Consider the following 20,915-nt stretch of genomic DNA (forward strand, 5'->3'; position numbering starts at 1 on the left):
AGTTGTGGTTTTGGTATGTTGCAAACATACGCTTGCCATCTGGTGTTGACATTCTCATCCCAACAGCTGAGGATGGAGCGGGGTAGGAACTTTAATCGCTGAAGTTTATCTCAACAGCAAGAACCTGATTTTATTGCCTCTTGCTTAATTAAGTTCACCTGCCTGTCATATTTCTCACCACCTCTGGGACCAAAAGTCTCATTTACTGTCACGTTGACACCCAGTCCAGTCATTCAGTGAAAAACATAATTTGTTTCTATTTAGTTGGTCTCACTGTCTTATACTGTTATCAAATGACCCCCATAATCTCCCTAACTGTAATGAAAATAGCACAATCAGTAATGGGCAAAAATGACTTTAAACCGGTTTTCAGGCTAGTGGAGGTTCACCTTGAATTGGGACAGCAATCTTAGTAAGATGCTGCGTGCGTTGGAGATTTTGAGCTCAGAAGAAATATTGGGGAGGCTAGCATTGTTTTCCTTGGAGCATTGAAGTTGGAGAGGGGGTGAATAAAATTGAGTGGCATGGATCTGCTGGTTAGGGAGGCACTTTTTCCATTAGTAGAGGGATTAGGGGCACAGATTTAAGGTAAGCGGCAGAAAGCTAAGAGGAGAGTTGAGGAGATGTTTTTTCACACCGAGGTTGGTAGGAGCCTGGAATTCACTGCCTGAAAGGATGGTGGAGTCAGATTTCAGCAGTATTTAGATATTCACATAAAATCATCGAGATTTGCAGCATGGAAACAGGCCCTTCGGTCCAACTCGTCCATGCCAATCGGACATCCCAACCCAATCTAGTCCCCTTTGCCAGCACTTGGCCTATATACCCTCCAAACCCTTCCTATTCATATAACCATCCAGATGCCTTTTGAATGTTGCAATTGTACCAGCCTCCTCCACTTCCTCTGGCAGCTCATCCCATACATGTACCATCCTGTGCAATTGCCCCTTTGGGTCCTTTTTATATATTTCCCCTCTCACCCTAAACCGATGCCCTCTAGTTCTGGACTCACCCATCCCAGGGAAAAGACTTTGTCTGTTTATCCTATCAATACCCCTCATGTTTTTATAAACCTCCATGAGAAGCTCCAAATGGGATTAGTGTAGTCAGATCCTTTTTGATTGGTGTGAACACGATGAGGTGAATGGCCTCCTTCTGCTGTAAATATTTATGAGTCTGCCAGTTAATTGACAGTTCACCTCATGGGGACACCACTATCAAATCATCCCTGTAGTCTCCTCAGCCATAATGAAAATAGCACAATCAGTAATGGGCAAGAAATTAATTTCAATCAGTTTTCAGTCTGGCAGAGGTTCTCCTTGAGTTGGGACAGCAATCTCAGTAAGATGCTTCTGGGTTGGAGGATTTGAGCTAGGAGGAAATATTGGAGAGGCTTTACCAAGTCCCATGACTGCCTCCTCTAACAAGGGCTGAAATTGGAGAGGTGCTGGGGAACTGGCATACTGGCTAGCATTGGTATTCTCGGCCTCAGTCACCTATCGTTGTCACTGTCAGTGAGCCTGAAACATGGTCCCCATGAGATTTGTTTCTCTCTCCACTGGTGTTGTCAAATCCATTGAGTGTTTTTGCTTTTGAATGTGATTTACGACTGAACAGCAAATGAAAGCAATCATACTAGGACTGGATTTCTTTTTAAAAGATGGAGGGGAAAAGAACTCTGCAAAGGGAAAAGCCATCAAATGTAGAATTCCAAGAATTGCACACTGCTTCAGAATCTGATCTTTCTTAGGTTTGGAGGAGATATTGTACCTTCTCTCATTCTTTTAAAGGTTACAAATTAATAATTCACGACCGGTCTTCACTTGCACTTGCTTCAGATCCATCATTATTACAATCATTCGATACTAATTGCATTTATCTACAAGAATTGTCAAAAAGTGAATTTCATTTTCCAAGACATGTGGACGTGCTGGGTTTTAAGATAGCCTTTTGCCATTGGAATTATTTTTCAACAAGTTACAATAAATAATGATTAATGGAAGCAACCTTTTGCGCTGTGATTTTTCCTACTGACTGTTTGAGGTAGCCAAGTCACTAATGGGTAGTGGCAGGGGATAGTTGAACTACACAGATCGATTGAATGACCATCTCATTGGGGTATTTTAGAATGGAGCTGATGATAATTCACCTCTTTTTATGTTGCTGCTCTTTTATTTTTTTTTCTTTTGTTTGCTCTACTGTGGATTATGGCATCACTGATAAGGCCAGTGTTTATTGACCATCACTAATTGTCCTTAAACTGAATGGCTTGCTAGGCCATTTCAAAGGTCTGTTCAGAACCAACTTTTTGGTCGGACCTGCTAAGAATGGCAGAATATCTTACCTGAAGGTCATTTATAAACCAGATGCATTTTATGGCAACAGATAATTGCTTTATCACCATTACTGAAACAAGCTTTAAATTCAAGATTAATAATTGAATTTAAATTCTGCCAAATGCCATTAATATGATTTGAACCCATTTCCCCAGAGGATTACGAGTGCAGTAGATATTATCACTTTGACACTGTCTCCCTCAAATCTGGCTCCTCTGTTTTTCTGTCTGTAAGTAAATCAAAGCACCAATTCCTAAAGCTCATGTTTTGTCAGTAGTTGGTTGAATGGGATTAGTAAGTTTATTATTGTTTTGTTCATTTTCTATTCAAGCTCCGTCAAACCGTTTCCACCATTTTAAATGAACATAACATCCAAAATTGGTTCAAATAACCCATAGGGAGCACTAAGACAAAAATTAAATAAAATCAAACTTATTCACTTGAAATTAAAATAGAACTTTGGGTGTGATAATGTATTTCAGCTCCTGTGGTGTCCACCAGTCGGGAAATGCTGGAAGTGTACCAGCCAACTCCGGAACCTCCCTCTCCAAGGGCAGCTGGGTGCTTAAATCTTTTCTAAGGTTGCACTGAACTCACATATTGTGTTAGTATTCCTCCCACTGTCCCGTCCACTGATCACATTAAAATTTGTTCTGGGCGGCCACCATATCATATAAGTGCACTAAACTTTTTAAATAGTCAATTACAAACATGTCACTTATAATGCATCAAAGGCTTTGGCTATTTAAGGCAGTTCAATAAGGCTCATTATATATAGACCCCTAATTAAAGTGTGATTGAATGTTGTTAACTGTCTGCTGAGCACTGTCCTTTATCTCCCCTGGCTTCCAGTAGAAGCATCCAGTTTCTGATGCCCATAGCTGTTAACTGTATGAACAGCTGATCAAAGACTTTAGAAAACCGTAGTCAATTATTTGCTACATACAGGTAAGAATATGAATGAGTTGCTCAATATAGCATATTTAACAGAGTAAGACATCCAAAGGTACTTTATAGATGTTTTAACAAGTAGAATTTGGCACATATATCAAGACAAATGAATGGAAGATTATACAAGGTAGTAGCTTTTAAGGAGAATTATAAAGCAGGATACAAGGACAGAGTTAGAGAGGGAATTTTGGAACTTTGAGTCTAAAGAGGTAAAAGCAAAGAAGAACAATTAAATTCAGGGATAAAGAAGAGATCAGAATTGGAGGGGACAGAGATGTTGAAAGATTTGAGTCTTTGAAGGGCTTTAATAATTCATTTGAGTATTTCTGAAATTATGGTGATCTCTTCTGAAACACAGTACGAGAGTCTGTCTTCCTGGAGAGTATTGCTATTTTTTCCGTTGGATGAGTTTTATAAACAGTTGTGCATCAGGTTTAAGTTAGAAGGCTCTGGAATTTTTTTCATCTTGCAGGAGTTCTGGATGGAGTTGATTGTGTAGGACAGTTGTTCCTGAAGAACTGCAAAAACATAGATATAAAGAGTTTAGTTTGAAAGTTCCAGACTAGAGGTGTTTGGGTAATAACACCCTGAAGGAGTTATTTGAGATGTAGAAAATCTAGGCTTAATTGTGTGAAGACACAGGAAGAGGCTATCACATTCTTAAGACTAGGACTTGAAGCCTGATTTAGTTTAAGCCGTATGGCCATGAGAAAGAAGTGCTCTGGTGGGAATATTGCAAAAGAGTGCTGCTGAGTTAAATGAGCTTATGCTTTATTGTGCATTTCAAAATCTTTAAACTTGTATCATATATAAATATTTCAGATTATTCTGTTGTTTTCTTCATTTCTTGCACGGTGGGTGGCACAGTGACTCACTGGTTAGCACTGAAGCCTCACAGTACCAGGGACCCGGTTTTGATTCCTATCTCGGGTGACTGCTACGTAGAGTTTGCACATTCTCCTGTGTCTGTGGGTGGTTTCCTCCCATAGTCCCAAATACGTGCAGCCAGGTGAATTGTGCTATCTTGCCCATATTGTTCAGGGATATATAGAAGCCGTGAAGAAGGGCTAATGCCCGAAACATCTATTCTCCTGCTCTTTGGATGCTGCCTGACCTGCTGCGCTTTTCCAGCAACACATTTTTCAGCAGGGATATATAGGTTAGGTGCATTAGTCAGGAGTAAATGTAGGGGAATGGATCTACGTGGGTTACTCTTCAGAGGGTTGGTGTGGTTTTGTTGGGCCTAATGGCCTGTTCCCACATTGTAGAGATTCTATGAATAAATGTCTGCCTTATTGTTAAATTCAAATCTGTGGCACTGCATACATGTGTTTCAGTGAAAAACTACCTTGTTAAAGCCAAGAACATACAAAATATGATCTATCAAGTTTTACTCTGGGATCTGACTTGTCCAATAATAACTGGGATCATAACAGGTACCATGTTAATATTGATAGTGGATTGGTGACCTCACAGGAAACAGACAATGGGTCATTTATGAATTGGCTAGATGTGGCAAATAGTATGCCATAAATGACATTGCTGGGGCCTTTGATATTTACTTTATAGTCATAACATGCATGAAGGAATTGCAGATGATACAGAGGTGGGGAAGAAAGTAAGTTGTGAAAGGGACATAAATGCAGAATTTAATGAGAGGAAGAGGGGATGGGGGAATGCTTATACCCCTGTAAGGACAGTCAGTAGCCAACCAATACACTGAGAAGAATCAGACATAAAGTACTATGAGTAATCTAAATTTGTGCAGATAGAGATTTCCAACTGTCAATGAAAGGGACTCCCATTCTGTGCAGCTCCTGGTCAATCTGATTGGTTGGGATATCCATCAGTCCCAGCACTGCCAAGAGCTCGACATTGGTTGGTACCGGTACTGCAAGCACTTCCATGGTGACGGCATCTGCCAGAGATTCCTGATGAAGGGCTTTTGCCCGAAACGTCGATTTCGCTGCACTTTGGATGCTGCCTGAACTGCTGTGCTTTTCCAGCACCACTAATCCAGAATCTGGTTTCCAGCATCTGCAGTCATTGTTTTTACCCACCAGATAGATATGGGTCCTACCTGGACCTAGGTAGTTTGGAGGTTTTGGGCAGGGAGTGTTTGAATGCTTTAAAAATTGGAGCTCTGAGAGGGTTTGAGAATTGGGTTTTAAAGTCCAAGTGGTGGCGAATTAAACGAGCTACTATACAATGGTAGCTTGCTCCAGTGTGCAAAACTCACCTCCTGAAGACTACCCCCATCCCCAAGAAAAACAGGCTTACCACTCCATCTACCATTATATGGCAGGACACAGTAATATTAGGTTCAACTGAGTATTTAAACATTTCAACAGACCAGTAAATATTCATTTAATTGTCAGCTGGGCTGTCTATTCAGTACACTCCTTCCACATGTTATAAGGGTTAGTTTGGGAGTGGGTGGGCATTGGGCATTGGCACCTATTCTATATGACACCCTGCCAAAGATATGCTTGGTATGGATATATAAAAATCAAAATGAAAGAGCCTGCAGAGGGCTAGAGAAATGATAAGTGAGGAGACAACATTTAGAAGTCAGTAGGACAGAGGAAAACAATGACTTGTCCACTCTGGTAGGAAGTGCCAGGCCACTCAAAATATTCTTCAGCAGGCAGCCCAGACCATAACTTTGCAATCTGTTTCGGTAAGTGTCCAGTGAAAATTACCTAGAGTAAGTTAGCTAGGTTGACTACTAGATTTCAAAACAGACAGAAACTTATTCACAAAATTACACAATGAAACAGAATAAAGAACCCCTACAGAACTCAGTCTATCCAAACAAGACTAAATTATACTGTTCCAAATATGCACAACAGTCCCAAAAAGGAAACCTCCTTAAAATACAGATTAAAAAATGGAACAGATTCTTACAGGTTGAAATTAGAAGGGCAGGAAGAGAGAGAGTTGCCACAAGCTCATTGTTGAACGCCTAGCGAGTTTGGGACTGAACTGCTCAGCTAGAGAGATGACCACTCCCCTTTCATCAAACAAGTCACTTTGAAAACATGACCACTTTGGCCTGAAGTCTCCTTTGTTTACATAAAAACAGAAAGGCCGCTCAAAACCCTTTAATCTCTGTACCAAACCAGTCTAATCAGCACTGGGAGATGTTTATGACCCCTCTGAAAAAAGCCAAGGACACAGTATCCTTGAGAAAAGGAACAGCTTTTAGAAAACAAAAGGACCAGCTTTGTGACAGAATAGACAAAAAAGATATGGTTTAAATGAAGAGAGATTGTAGAACACTGAGGTACAGAGGGATGTGGGTGTCTTAGTATATTGAGGTGTAGAGATGTACAACACGGAAACAGGCCCTTCAGTCCAACTCGTCCATGTTAAAGAGATATCCTAACCTAATCCAGTCCCATTTGTCAGCACTTAGCCTATATCCCTCCAAAGCCTTCCTTTTCATATAGCCATCTAAATGCCTCTTAAATGCTGTAATTGTACCAGCCTCCACCACTTCCTCTGGTGGTTCATTCCATATACGCACCACCCTCAGCGTGAAAAAGTTGCCCCTTAGATCCCTTTTAAATTTTTCCCTTCTCATCCCAAATCTATGCTGTCTAGATACCCCCATCCTGGGGAAAAGACCTTGTTTATTTACCCTATTCATGCCTCTCATGGTTTTATAAACCTCTATAAGGTCACCCCTCAGCCTCTGACGCTCCAGGAAAAACAGCCTCAGCCTATCTGGCCTCTACCTATCGCTCAAACCCGCAACCCTGTCAGCATCCTTTCAAGTTTCACAACGTTCTTCTGATAGGAGGGAGACCAGAATTGCACACAATATTCCAACAGTGGCCTAACCAATTTCCAGTACAGCCGCAATATGACCTCCCAACTCCTATACTCACTGCTCTGACCAATAAAACAAAAGCATACCAAACGCCTTCTTCACTATCCTATCTACCTGTGACTGTACTTTCAAGAAGCTATGAACTTGCACTCCAAGGTCTTTTTGTTCAGCAACACTTCCCAGGACATTACCATTAAATGTATAAGCCCTGCCATGATTTGCCTTTCCAAAATGCAACGCCCCACATTTATCTAAATTAAACTCCATCTGCTCATTGGTCCATCTGATCAAGATCCTGTTGTACTCTGAGGTAACCTTCTTCACTGTCCACTACACCTGCAATTTTGATGTCATCTGCAAACTTATTAACTATACGTCCTATGTTTGCATCTAAATCATTTATATAAATGACGAAAAGCAATGGACCCACCACCAATCCTTGTGGCACACCAGTCTGTAAAGCAGTCCTATACCACCACCCTCAGTCTTGTACCTTTGAGCCTGTTCTGTATCCACATGTCTAGTTCTCCCTGTATTCCATGTGATCTAACCTTGCTAATCAGCTGACCAAGGGGAACTCTGTCAAATGCCTTACTGAAGTCCATATTGAGCACCTCCACCACTCTGCCATCATCAATCCTCTTCGTTACTTCTTCAAAAAACTCAATCAAGTTCATGATAACTATCCCCAATCAGTCCTTGCCTTTCCAGATGCAGGTGAATTCTGTCTCTCATGATTCTCTCCAACAACTTGCCCACCAACGATGTCAGGCTTACTGGTATATAGTTGCCTGGCTTGTCCTTACCACCTTTCTTAAATAGTGGCACCACATTAGCCAACCTCCAGTCTTCTGGTACCTCACCCATGACTATTGATGATACAAATGTCTCAGCAAAGGGCCCAGCAATCACTTCTCTTGCTTCTTGCAGAGTTCTAGGGTACACTTGATCAGGTATGAATCACGTAACATTAGTAGACAGGTAGTTTGACAGGCAAATGGGATGTTGCAAAAGGAATTGAATGTAAGAGTAGGGATGTTACATTTTAGTTTTTCAGGGTGTTTTTGAGACCACATCCTGAGTGTTGTGTGCAATTTTGCCTTCCTTATTTAAGGTGTGTTATAAATGTTTAAGAAACACTTCAGTGAATATTCACCCAATGGATACCTGGGATGTGGGTGTTAGTTTTGTGAGTTAAGGTTGGACGTGCTTGGCCTGTATTTGTTGTAATTTAAAAGCGTAAAAGATGAACTTATTGAGACATATAAGGTCCTGAAAGGACTTGACAGTCTGAATGCTGAAAGGGTATTACTTTTTGTGCGAAAGACAAATTGTTTCAGTTCAACACTTTTGCCCAGAGAACAATAAAGTTTTAAGCAAGAGGTTAAAAGATTCTTGACGAACAAGTGATTCAAAGGTTTTTGAGGATGGACAGGAATGTGTAAATGAGGCCGCAATTGAATCAACTAGGGGGAAGTGAGGACTGCAGATGCTGGAGATCAAGTCCAGAGTGTGATGCTGGAACAGTACAGCAGGTCAGGCAGTATCCGAGGAGCAGAAGAACAAGGAGTCTTGCCCAAAATGTCAATTCTCCTGCTCCTAGGATGCTGGCTGACCTGCAGTGTTTTTCCAGCATCACACTCTTGACCACAATTGAATCAGTCTACTCCTGTTCCTAATTTTTATGTTTCAATGCACCTCATGTCTTTTGAAGACCATAAGATCTGATTGCATTAAATGGGGTTTCTGTGTTTTCTCTGTTTTTTCTGTGCATATCCTGCACGATTGAAGGACTATTGTTTCTTTGTATATTGTAGCTGATCACAAATCCAACGGGGAGTATTTGCTTTTCGATGATATGCTTTATTAATTTTTGCAATTTCGAGGCTTCCAGTGTATAAAACTCACCAACAAAAATTAAAATTCATAAGAAAAATCATTCCTTCTAATTTTTTTCAGCAGTCGTCTTTTCATATTCATGTCATTTGAAATGGGTTGATCTTGAAACATGCGCATATTAGCAGATCTTCCACGGAAGTATGAATTCTGGTTGCCCTTTTCTTCCCAAATGTTCATGCTTTAAGCATATAGAGATGATAGCACTTTATCATGAAATAGTTACCATACTACTTTGTACAAAAAAAATTGTAGATAGATATCACATGACTCACTAATGCATCAGCGAATGTGGCCCCTTGGAATGCTTACACATAACAATGAGCACCTAGCCATTTACAGATAGAACTACAGTATATAACGCAAAATATTATGCTTAGAGATTATGAGCATACACCTTTTTTTAACAATAGTGTTGCAAAATATGATTCTGTGATTCATATGTTTAAGAAAAGTAATTCTGGTTTAGGAATCAAGGTTTTAATTGTAAGATAGATAGAAATATGGATTAAAAAGCTGGGATAATTATAGTTCAAAGTATCTATTTAGTAAGTTTAAAATTAGAAGGGAGAAAACTTAAAAAAAAAAGATTGATCTTTGAGCTTTTGGTAGGAGCAGGGTATCTACAATTAAGCCAGTCAGGAATTTAGATTACTCATTCAGTTCCCACATCAAATAAATTAAAAATACCATCACAAATGAGAGAGTTTCTTTGTGGACCCAGCAAGCCTGGAGGAGAGGGTAGTTAACTCTGTTAGAGATATAAATAGAGATATAAAGTAGTCATTGGTTCATGGCATGAAAGGGGTTGTTTTGAAGGTAAAAGACGGTTTTACTTTCTGATTGAAATAACCCAAATATATTCATTCCCATGGACTTAGGCCAGGGACTATGGAGGCTTCATTTTATCAACTTATAGAACATAGAATGTTACAGGAAGCATAGCTAATCTACACTATTCCATTTTCAACCATATGTTTCTGCAATGACCATTTAAATGCCCTTAAAGTTGGCGAGTCTTCTACTGTTGCAGGCAGAGCATTCCACATCCCTACTACTTATCTGATGTTCTTCTGCTCGCCAAAGCAGACAGGGGCAGTTGCTGCTTTGTTCTTACATAATTAAAGCCACTGATTGAGGGAGCAAAAGTGTAAATGTTAGATATGTCTGCACCGAACTCAGAGGAAATGCTAACTTTATTGCTAACTATGAGGAATATGGGTGAGCGTGTGTGCTCAGTTTTAACATAAAATTTGTGAGGGAAAAGGAGACTGGAAGATTTGCGGAATTTGGAATGAGAGGAACCAATTAACAAAAGCATTGTCTTTCACTTAACAAGACAAATAATGAGTGTGAGGTTTCAAACGATTGCAAATAAATTAAGATGACTGCCTTGGTAAAGTTGGTCAAAGTGTTACAATGGAAAAAGCTATGTCCCAAGCTCCCATGTAATTCACAAAAGGTACAAGTCATGAACAGATTCCTTTAATTTCCAGAGAGCTGGTCCCTATGTACAAATGTATGTTGCTTATAGCAAGAGGAAAGCTGGATGTTAGTAGAGTCATACAGTCATAGAGAGGTACAGCATGGAAACAGACTCTTCGGTCCAACCTGTCCATGCCGACCAGATATCCCAACCCAATCTTGTCCCACCTGCCAGCACCTGGCCCATATCCCTCCAAACTCTTCCTATTCATACACCCAATGTTGCAATTGTACCAGCCTCCACCACTTCCTCTGGCAGCTCATTCCATACACGTACCACCTTCTGTGTGAAAAAGTTGCCCCTGAGGTCCCTTTTATGTCTTTCCCCTCTCACTCTAAACCTATGCCGTCTAGTTCTGGACTCTCTGGCCCCAGGGAAAAGACTTTGTCTATTTATCCTATCCATGCCCCTCATAATATTGTAAACCTCTATAAAGTCACCTCTCAGCCTCCGACGCTCCAGGGAAAACAGCCCCAGCCTGTTCAGCCTCTCCCTATAGCTCAAATCCTCCAACCCTGGCAACATTCTTGTAAATCTTTTCTGAACCCTTTCAAGTTTCACAACATCTTTCTGATAAGGTTTGTCAGCATGTGCTTTCCAATCCAAATGCAGACTTGCATCATCAGACGTTTGAGTCTAGCCTTGGGTCAAAACATTTTTAAATGTTTTGAAGATGAAGGAGATTGGGGAGTAGGGCGGAGGCTAGGGTTTGACAGTCATAAGATCATATGAAATCAGAGCAGAATTAGAGCATTCAACCCCACAAGGCTGCCCCACCGTTCCATTGGAACATAACTAATCTGATTGTGGTGTTAATTCCATTTTCCTGCCTGTGTCCCACAACCCTTAATTCCTTTGTTGTTCAAAAATCTACGTAACTCAGTCTTGGATATATTTCATGAGCCAGTCTCCACTGCTGTCTGTAGAAGAGACTTCCAAGGACAAATGACCCTCTCAGGAAATAAATTCCTCATCTCCATCCTGAATTCTCCATCTTTTAAAATCAGTTCCCTAGTATTAGACTCCCCAATAAGTGCAAACCCCTCTCAATATTTACCCTGTCCAACCCCCCCCTCAGACCCTTATGTTTCCATGAGACAATCTTTCATTCATTGGGGTTTAGAAAAATACAGACTCAATTGTTCCTCATAAACTAACCCCTTCATCCTAGAGATAAGACTACTTAACCTTCTCTGAACTGCTTCCAGTGCAAATAAGTCCTTTTTTATTTTTTAATCAACTGTTTAAAAGTGCTATTACACACCTCTGGAACAGGTAGAACTTGAACCTTGGGCTTTTGGTCCAGAGGTAGGGATGCTACCACTATACCACAAGAACCCATACCCAGGTCTCCTCTTAAGTTAAGAGGGCAAAACTGTACATAGTTTACTTGAGTAAAAAGTGAGGTCTGCAGATGCTGGAGATCAGAGCTGAAAGTGTGTTGCTGGTTAAAGCACAGCAGGTCAGGCAGCATCCAAGAAACAGGAAATTCGACGTTTCGGGCCAGAGCCCTTCATCAGGATGAAGGGCTCTGGCCCGAAACGTCGAATTTCCTGTTCCTTGGATGCTGTCTGACCTGCTGTGCTTTAACCAGCAACACATTTTCAGCATAGTTTACTTGAGGCATGGTGCCACTAATGCCTCATACAATTCCAGCAAGACTGGCTTACTTCTGTACTCCATGCCATTGCAACAAAGGCAAACATTCTGCTTTCCATTTTATCTGCCATGTCTTTATTTGATGTGCAATTAGGAAAGTCACTGTTGTACAGATTCACTGCAATGCTGCCTGTTATGAGGAAATATACTTAAAAAAGACTTCAAAATTGGATCTTTCTTCATTAGAACAATGCAGAATGTGAAGCATCATCATCGGTGTTTATATGTATGAAAGGATGAAACAAAGTAGATGCAAACCAGATGTTTTTTGCAGTTCAGTAGTCAAGAATAAAGAACAATAGGTGTAAAATTGAGTGAATGAGGTTGAGCTTTACACACCCAGTTGCAATCATTTTGGAATTCACTTCCAGTATTAATGGCCAAGGAAGACATTACAGTAACATTTAAGGTTAAATTGGCCTGGTGAATAAAGTAAGAAGAATAGTGGGAGCAGAATTGGTGAGTTGACCATGCCTATATGCAGAGTGGGGATGGCTCCTATGTCACTGGTCCTGAGACAAGGTAGCACTCCAGATGCACCCAAAAACGGGGAATGGGCATGTATACTCTTTCAGTTGTATTAACCTGCACATTGGTATGTACTGCACTCTCAAATGTGAAGGTCATTTGTCTCTCAGCAATAATATTTGGCTGGCCCCGGTATCCTTCAGTATCACTGCACCGGAGTTTGCTTGCCTTGCCCTGGGAAAATGGGACAATTCTTTCTTTGAATACAAAATTCTGGTAACTCTCTGGGATTTTTTTTAACCTCATCCACTCTCTCAGGCATGCCTTCACATTGAGTTGCAATCGCAGTCAGAACCATAGTATGTTCTGCTGTGTTCACTGACTGACTCCCATTCTCTTCATGGAATTTATGTGCTCAGATAAATATTGTAGCCTGTAGCGGTTGACCTTCCAGCAATTAAACCACATGCTTTTATCTCACTTTTCATCTCAGTGCCACTATTACTGTCTCGAGGAGGGCTTCCTGCATTTACCTTTCTTCCACAGGTACTCAGTACTGTCGCCACCTGTCTCTTTTTAGGTGGTTGGGGGTGACTATGGAGTGTTTCATTGGGAACAAGGCTTTGTGGATCCGCTCATTATCTTCAGCCAGTGTAGTGGCCTGCTTGGATCCAGCTATTTTCTGTCTCTGCTCTGAAATATGAGCCAGTATGTCTCCAAGACGTACTGTAGGATTCCAGTTCCTCAACTTGAGCTTTCTCAGTTCAAACTTCTGAAATTCTTTCTCTTCTCTTCTTGCTCTAAGCTCTCTTTCCAACTTTGTATTCTCTTTCTGTCTCTTCTTTCTCTTTCTCTTCTTTTTTTTCTCTTTCTCCCACGTGTTTCTTTCTTGTTTTATCAAATTTTAAATTTCTATTGCTCCAATTTTAACGTTTCTCCTGCTACTCTATCTATTTCATCATTCTCAATTTCCACATGTAAGTTATTGGTGACCTCTTTTAAAATTTTGAGTTTTTTTGACTTTTGGGTAATATTATATCCTAGGTGCCTTGCTGAACATTTTAACTGTTTGAAGGACAGAACTTTTATATCCTTTAAAGTAACTTTCCCCTTACTCTGCCAAGCATGTGCTTACATTGACGACAGGCATCACTAGCGGAGGATATGCGCTGTATTCAAAGATTAGTGGTGTGGCAGGTGAGGACCCGGGGGTTCTATTCTTGTTGGAGTTGGCAGGATGAGTTTCAAGGGCAGAGGTGCGAGAAGTAGAGGAGATGAGCTGGAGCTAGAATACAAGAGCAGAGATACACCGCCGAGGCTGCACGAGGCTTTGGTCAGTCCGCATTTGGAATATTCAGTTTTGGGCCTTGGATCTAAGGACGGCTGTGCTGATGTGGAGTGGGTGCAGCAGAGGATTTTCAAGAATTATCCCAGGTATGAAGGGCTTGTCATATGAGGAGCAGTTGAAGACTCTGGATCTGTTGGTGGGAGTTTAAAAGGATGAGGAGGGATCTGATTGAAATTTACAGAATATTAAGTGGTCTGAATACAATGGACATGGAGAAGATATTTCCAATAGTAGAAGAGACGAGGACCCGAGAGCACAACTTCAGAATGAGTGGACGACCCTTTAGAACTGAGATGAGGAGGAATTTCTTCAATCAGAGAGTGGTGAATCTGTGGAGAGATTCACAGAGACCTGTGGAGGCCAATTGAGTTATTCACAATAGAGACTGATAGATTTTTGATTGGTAAGGATTCAAGGGTTATGGGGAGAGGCAGAGAATGGGTGTGAGAAACATTTAAGCTAAGATCGAATAGCGGGGCAGACTTGATGGGCCATGTGGCCGATTTGCTTCTATATCTTTCAAAAGGAACAGCATAAAAAAATTTCAAGCAACCTGTAAAACTCTGAATCTTGAAAACAATTGCTGAACTTTTCATGTTTCATCATCTATACTTCACAAATAACTCTCAGAAATTGCCCAAATGTCTTGTCACTTTCATCTTTTTCCTCACTCATAATTCTCCTAATTCATAACTTCAAATTCCTAATCAGCATATATATTCTTGCATATAGTTACTGGAAAAATTCACTCTTTTGTTTATTCAAGAAAGAGGGTTTAAATTGGTTCCTTAGAAAGCATAAATGTTTTTGGTTTAGGAGAAAGGGAACAGATCATTTATAAATTAATGTTGTTTCAATGAACCAAGGGGCCAGTGAGTAAAGAAATAGAGGCAGTTCATTCCCCCTCACCTAGAGGCTTGATAACTTGCATCCTACCTGGGACCATAATAACTTGGATAACCTCATTCAGGTTGAGTCATAACAAATTGGGGGATACATGGCTGCGATATGAACCCACAGATAAAAAAACAGAAGAATTGGAGGGAGTACATCAGGTTCAAACTGATAATCTTTTGTCAAAGGTTTTCTTGTGTTTGTACTGTAATAGTGCAGTGATGTGTTAAGATTAGAGTGGTGCTGGAAAAGCACAGCAGGTCAGGTAGCATCCGAGGAGCAGGAAAATTGATATTTTGGGCAAAAACCCTTCATCAGGAATGCCACATCAGCACAGCCATCCTTAGATACAGGACTCAAAACTGAATATCCTGAATGCAGACCGACCAAAGCCTAGTACAGCCTCAGCGGTGCATCTCTGCTCTTGTATTCTAGCTCCAGCACATCTCCTCCACTTCTCGCACCTCTGCTCTTGAACCCCACCCCTCCAACTGCAACAAGGATAGAACCCCCCTGAGTCCACCTTCCACTCCACTAATGTTCGAATACAGTGCATATCCTCCGCTGGTTCAATTACCTGCACTCGGACCCCCCCACCAGGGATATATTTCCCTCCCCACCCCTATCAGCATTCTGCAGAGCCCATTCCCTCTGTGACTCCCATGTTATGTCCATTCCCTGTATTGTCCCTTGCTGCTGTAAGACATGCAAAGCCTGCACCCCCACCTGCTCTCCTCACTTCCGTCCAAGGTCCCAAATGATCTTTCCACATCTGGCAGAGATTATCCTGCACATCCAAACACCTCATGTACTGTGTCCATTACTCTTGATGTGGTCTCTTCTGCATTGGGGAGATAGGACGCCACCTCACGGAATGTTGCAGGGAACATCTGGGGACACGCACACCAAACAATTCCACTGCCCTGTGGCCGATCACTTTAACTCCCCCTCCCTCTCCTCCAAGGACATGCAAGTCCTGGACCTCGTCCACCACCAAATCCAAGCCACCCAATGCCTGGAGGAAGGACACCTCATCTTCCGCCTTGGGATCCTCCAACCACATGGGATCAATGTCTGTTTCATCAGCTTCCTCATCTCCCATCCTCCCACCACATCCCAGATCCAATCCTCCAACTAAGCACCACCCTCTTGAACTCTCTGAACTGTCCATCTTCCTTTTAATCTATCCACTCCACCCTCCCCTCCGTCGTATCACCATCACCCCCTACTTGCATCTACCTATCGCATTCCTCACCCCCACCCCCACCCTCCTATTTATCTTTCAACCCACTTCCCCAACTACCCCACACCCCACATTGCTGATGAACGGCTTATACCTGAAATATTGATCCTCCTGCTCCTCGATTGTTGCCTGACCTGCTGTGCTTTTCCAGAGCCAGACTTTTCACCTCTTGAAATGAATGCTTTTCAAGATACATTTGCCTTTCTAACTGCCAACTGAACCTGCATGTTAATCTTAAGAGAATCAGGACTACTAAGGACTACCAAGTTCCTTTGTGCTTCAGATTTCTGAAGTCTTCCCCGTTTAGAAAATAGTCTCTGCCTCTATTCTTCCTACTAAAGAACATAACCTCACACTTGCCCACATGATAGTCCATCTGTCATTTCCTTGCCCATTCTCCTAGCCTGTTCAAGTCCTTTTGCAGCCTCCTGGCTTCTTCAACATTGCTTATTCCTTCGCCTTTCTTTGTGAAATCTGCAAACTTAGCAACAATGTCTTCACTAAATCATTAATGTTTAACGTAAATAGTTGTGGTCCCAACATGGACTTGTGCGGAACTCCACTAGTCACCGGCTGCTCTCTTGACAAAGACCATTTTATCCCTACTTTCGGCCTTCTGTAAGTCAGTCAATCCTGTAACCATGCCAGTACCTTGCCCCTAACATCATGGGCTCTTATCTTATTTAGCAGCATGCTGTGTGGCACCTTATCAAAAGCCTCCTGTAAATCCAAATAAATCGCATCCACTCTTCTGTCGAACGTGCTCATTACCTCCTCAAAGAATTCTAATAGATTTGTCAGGCATGACCTCTCCTTGATGACGCCATGCTGACTCAGCCCTGTTCAATAATAATACTGTTATCTCTGATTCCAGCTTCTCCCTCTCAAACTGCAGGTTGAAATCTATCATATTAGGGTCACTGACTCTTAGCTTAAACTCTCTAATTAAGCCCTCTCTCATTATAGAATCATAGATATGCACAGCATGGAAGCAGTCCCTTCGGTCCAACCCATCCATGCCGACCAGATATCCCAACCCAATCTAATCCCACCTGCCAGCACCCGGCCCATATCCCTCCAAACCCTTCCTATTCATATGCCCATCCAAATGCCTCTTAAATGTTGCAACTATACTAGCGTTCACCACTTCCTCAGACAGCTCATTCCATACACATACCACCCTCTGTGTGAAAATGTTGCCCTTTAGGTCTCTTTTATATATTTCCCTTCTCACCCTAAACCTATGCCCTCTAGTTCTGGACTCCCCCACCCTGGGGAAAAGACCTTGCCTATTTACCCTATCCATGCCCCTCATAATTTTGTAAACCTCTATAAGGTCATCCCTCAGCCTCCGATGCTCCAGGGAAAACAGCCCCAGTCTGTTCAGCCTCTCCATATAGTTCAAATCCTCCAACCCTGGCAACATCCTTGTAAATCTTTTCTGAACCCTTTCAAGTTTCACAATATCTTTCCAATAAGAAGGAGACCAGAATTGCACGCAATATTCCAAAAGTGGCCTAAGCAATGTTCTGTACAGCCGCAACATGACCTCCCAACTCCTGTACTCAATACTCTGACTGATAAAGGAAGGCATACCAAATACCTTCTTCACTATCCTATCTACCTGTGACTCCATTTTCAAGGAGCTATGAACCTGCACTTCAAGGTCTCTTTGTTCAGCAACACTCCCTAGGACCTTACCATTAAGTGTATATGTCCTGCTAAGATTTGCATTCCCAAAATGCAGCACCTCGCATTTATCTGAATTGAACTCCATCTGCCACTTCTCAGCCCATTGGCCCATCTGGTCAAGATCCTATTGTAATCTGAGGTAACCCTCTTTGCTGTCCACTCCACCTCCAATTTTGCATCTGCAAACTTACTAACTGTACCTCTTATGCTTGCATCCAAATCATTTATGTAAATGACAAAAAGTAGAGGACCCAGCACCGATCCTTATGGCACTCCACTGGTCACAGGCCTCCAGTCTGAAAAACAATCCTCCACCACCATCCTCTGTCTTCTACCTTTGAGCCAGTTCTGTATCCAAATGGCTAGCTCTCTCTGTATTCCATGAGATCTAACCTTGCTAATCAGTCTCCCATGGGGAACCTTGTTGAACACCTTACTGAAGTCCATATAGATCACATCTACCGCTCTGCCCTCATCAATCCTCTTTGTTACTTCTTCAAAAAACTCCATCAAGTTTGTGAGACATGATTTCCCACGCACAAAGCCATGTTGACTATACCTAATCAGTCCTTGCCTTTCCAAATACATGTACATCCTGTCCCTCAGGATTCCCTCCAACAACTTGCCCACCATCAACGTCAGGTTCACTGGTCTATAGTTCCCTGGCTTGGCCGTACCACCCTTCTTAAACAGTGGCACCACGTTAGCCAACCTCCAGTGTTTCGGCACCTCACCTGTGACTATCGATGATTCAAATATCTCAGCAAGAGGCCCAGCAATCACTTTTCTAGCTTCCCACAGAGTCCTCGAGTACACCTGATCAGGTCCTGGGGATTTATCCACCTTGACCCATTTCAAGACATCCAGTACTGCCTCCTCTGTAATATGGACATTTTGCAAGATGTCACCATCTATTTCCCTACAGTTTATATCATCCACATCCTTTTCCACAGTAAATACTGATGAAAAATATTAATTTAGTATCTCCCCTATTTTCTGCAGCTCCACACAAAGGCCGCCTTGCTGATCTTTGAGGGGCCCTATTCTCTCCTTAGTTACCCTTTTGTCCTTAATGTATTTGTAAAAACTCTTTGGATTCTCCTTAATTCTATTTGCCAAAGCTATCTCATGTCCCCTTTTTGCCCTCCTGATTTCCCTCTTAAGTATATTCCTAATTCCTTTATACTCTTCTAAGGATTCACTTGATCTATCCTGTTTATGCCTTACATATGCTTCCTTCTTTTTCTCAACCAAACCATCAATTTCTTTAGCATCCAGCATTCGCTATACCTACCAGCCTTTCCTTTCACCCTAACAGGAATATACTTTCTCTGGATTCTCGTTATCTCATTTCTGAAGGCTTCCCATTTTCCAGCCGTCCTTTACCTGTGAACATCTGCCTCCAATCAGCTTTCAAAGGTTCTTGCTTAATACTGTCAAAATTGGCCTTTCTCCAATTTAGAACTTCAACTTTTAGATCTGAATAATACTTTTCCATCATTATTTTAAATCTAATAGAATTATGTTCGCGAATGTGCACTAACACAAACTGCTTCAGAACAAAAAATCTCATAGACATTCCTCAAATTCCTTTTCTTCAGATCCATTACCAACCTGATTTTGCCAGTCCACCTGTATATTCAAGTCCTCCCATGATTATTATAATAGTGCCTTTCTTATATGCCTTTTCTATCTGCTGATTTATTTTCTTCCCCATATCCAAGAGCCCTGTACACAACACTCCATCTGGGTCTTTTTTCCTGTACAATTCCTCAAATCTACCCACACAGAGTCAATGCTTCACAAATCTATATTATTTCTTGCTATCGATTTAATATCGTTTCTTACTAACAAGGCCCTCTGTCCATCTGCCTGTCCTTTTGATAGGATGTATATTCTCAGAGATTTTGTTCCCAGCCCTGACTCCCTTGGAGCCATGTTTCTGTGTTACCCACAGTGTCATACTCACCAATTTCAATTTGTGCTCCAAGTTCATTTACCTTGCTTCTTATATTGCATGCATTTAGGTAAAACTGAGGACTACAGATGCTGGAGATCAGAATCTAGACTAGAGTGGTGCTGGAAAAGAACAGCAGGTCAGGCAGGATTCTGCTCTTCGGATGCTGCCTGACCTGCTGTGCTTTTCCAGCACCACTTTAGTCTGGACTCTGTATGCATTTAGGTACAGCACTCTTAATTCTGCCTTTCTTCCCAGAATGTATAATTTTGGATAACGTTTTGGGTCAAGTGACCATTCCTAGCCTGTTCAAATCCTTTTTCAGCCTCCCACCTTCTGAGGGAGGGTCACTTGACCCAAAATGTTCACTCTGATTTCTTTACACTACTTTACACTACTGGACCTGCTGAGCTATTCCAGCAATTTCTGGTTTTGCTTCTGATTTACAGAATCTGTAGTTCTTTTGGTTTTTATAGACTTTTGGCCTCTTTGTTAATTAGGGAGCCACAAACTGCCTGAGTTATATCTGTGATGAGAATGGATGTGTCATGCAAAAGGCATCATTTTACTTCATGCTGTCTTGTCTTAGCAAAGACAATATTGCAAAAGGTGTATGCTTAATATTGTAGACCAGACGTCATTGGTAAGATAGTTTGAAAATCACAGTGACTGTCAAGATTTCATACACATATTGCAAAACTACAATTGATTTATGTTGTTAATGCTCTGAGTTTCACACATTTTAAGATCTTAATAAAACTACAAATGAATAATGAGAATCGCTGTGTTTTCTGTTGCAGCTACCAACTACCAAGTGGATATAAGCCAGCTCCGATGGACCTGAGCCACATCAAGTTAACTTCAACCCAGGAAGCAATGGTGGACAAATTGGCAGAGAATGCTCATAATGTGTGGGCTAGAGATCGCATTAGGCAAGGCTGGACGTACGGCATTCAGCAGGCAAGTTGTGTTCCTGTCTGCATTTCCAATGGATGTCACATCCTAAGTTATTGCCCTGCGGGACTTGCTGCTGATTAGACTGAATGGAAGCTATGAAAGTTTCAGAGGGCTTTTGCATTTTTAATGAGCCCATCACTTGCTGAGCAAGAGGCTGCTGCATGTTTATCCTTCTCTCAGGCCGCAGAGCTGG

General features: G+C 41.6%; 1 protein-coding gene across 1 annotated transcript in view; it reads left to right on the forward strand.

Annotated features, from left to right (window-relative positions):
- ryr2a (ryanodine receptor 2a (cardiac)) overlaps positions 1–20,915 on the forward strand; it is a 551,531-nt gene that overhangs the window by 201,211 nt on the left and 329,405 nt on the right. The window contains exon 25 of the mRNA XM_060830792.1: positions 20,566–20,725. Coding sequence (XP_060686775.1) covers positions 20,566–20,725 — 160 coding nt within the window. The remainder of the gene's footprint in view (positions 1–20,565; positions 20,726–20,915) is intronic.

Source organism: Hemiscyllium ocellatum, chromosome 10, assembly GCF_020745735.1.
Source record: "Hemiscyllium ocellatum isolate sHemOce1 chromosome 10, sHemOce1.pat.X.cur, whole genome shotgun sequence".
Classification (NCBI taxonomy): domain Eukaryota; kingdom Metazoa; phylum Chordata; class Chondrichthyes; order Orectolobiformes; family Hemiscylliidae; genus Hemiscyllium; species Hemiscyllium ocellatum.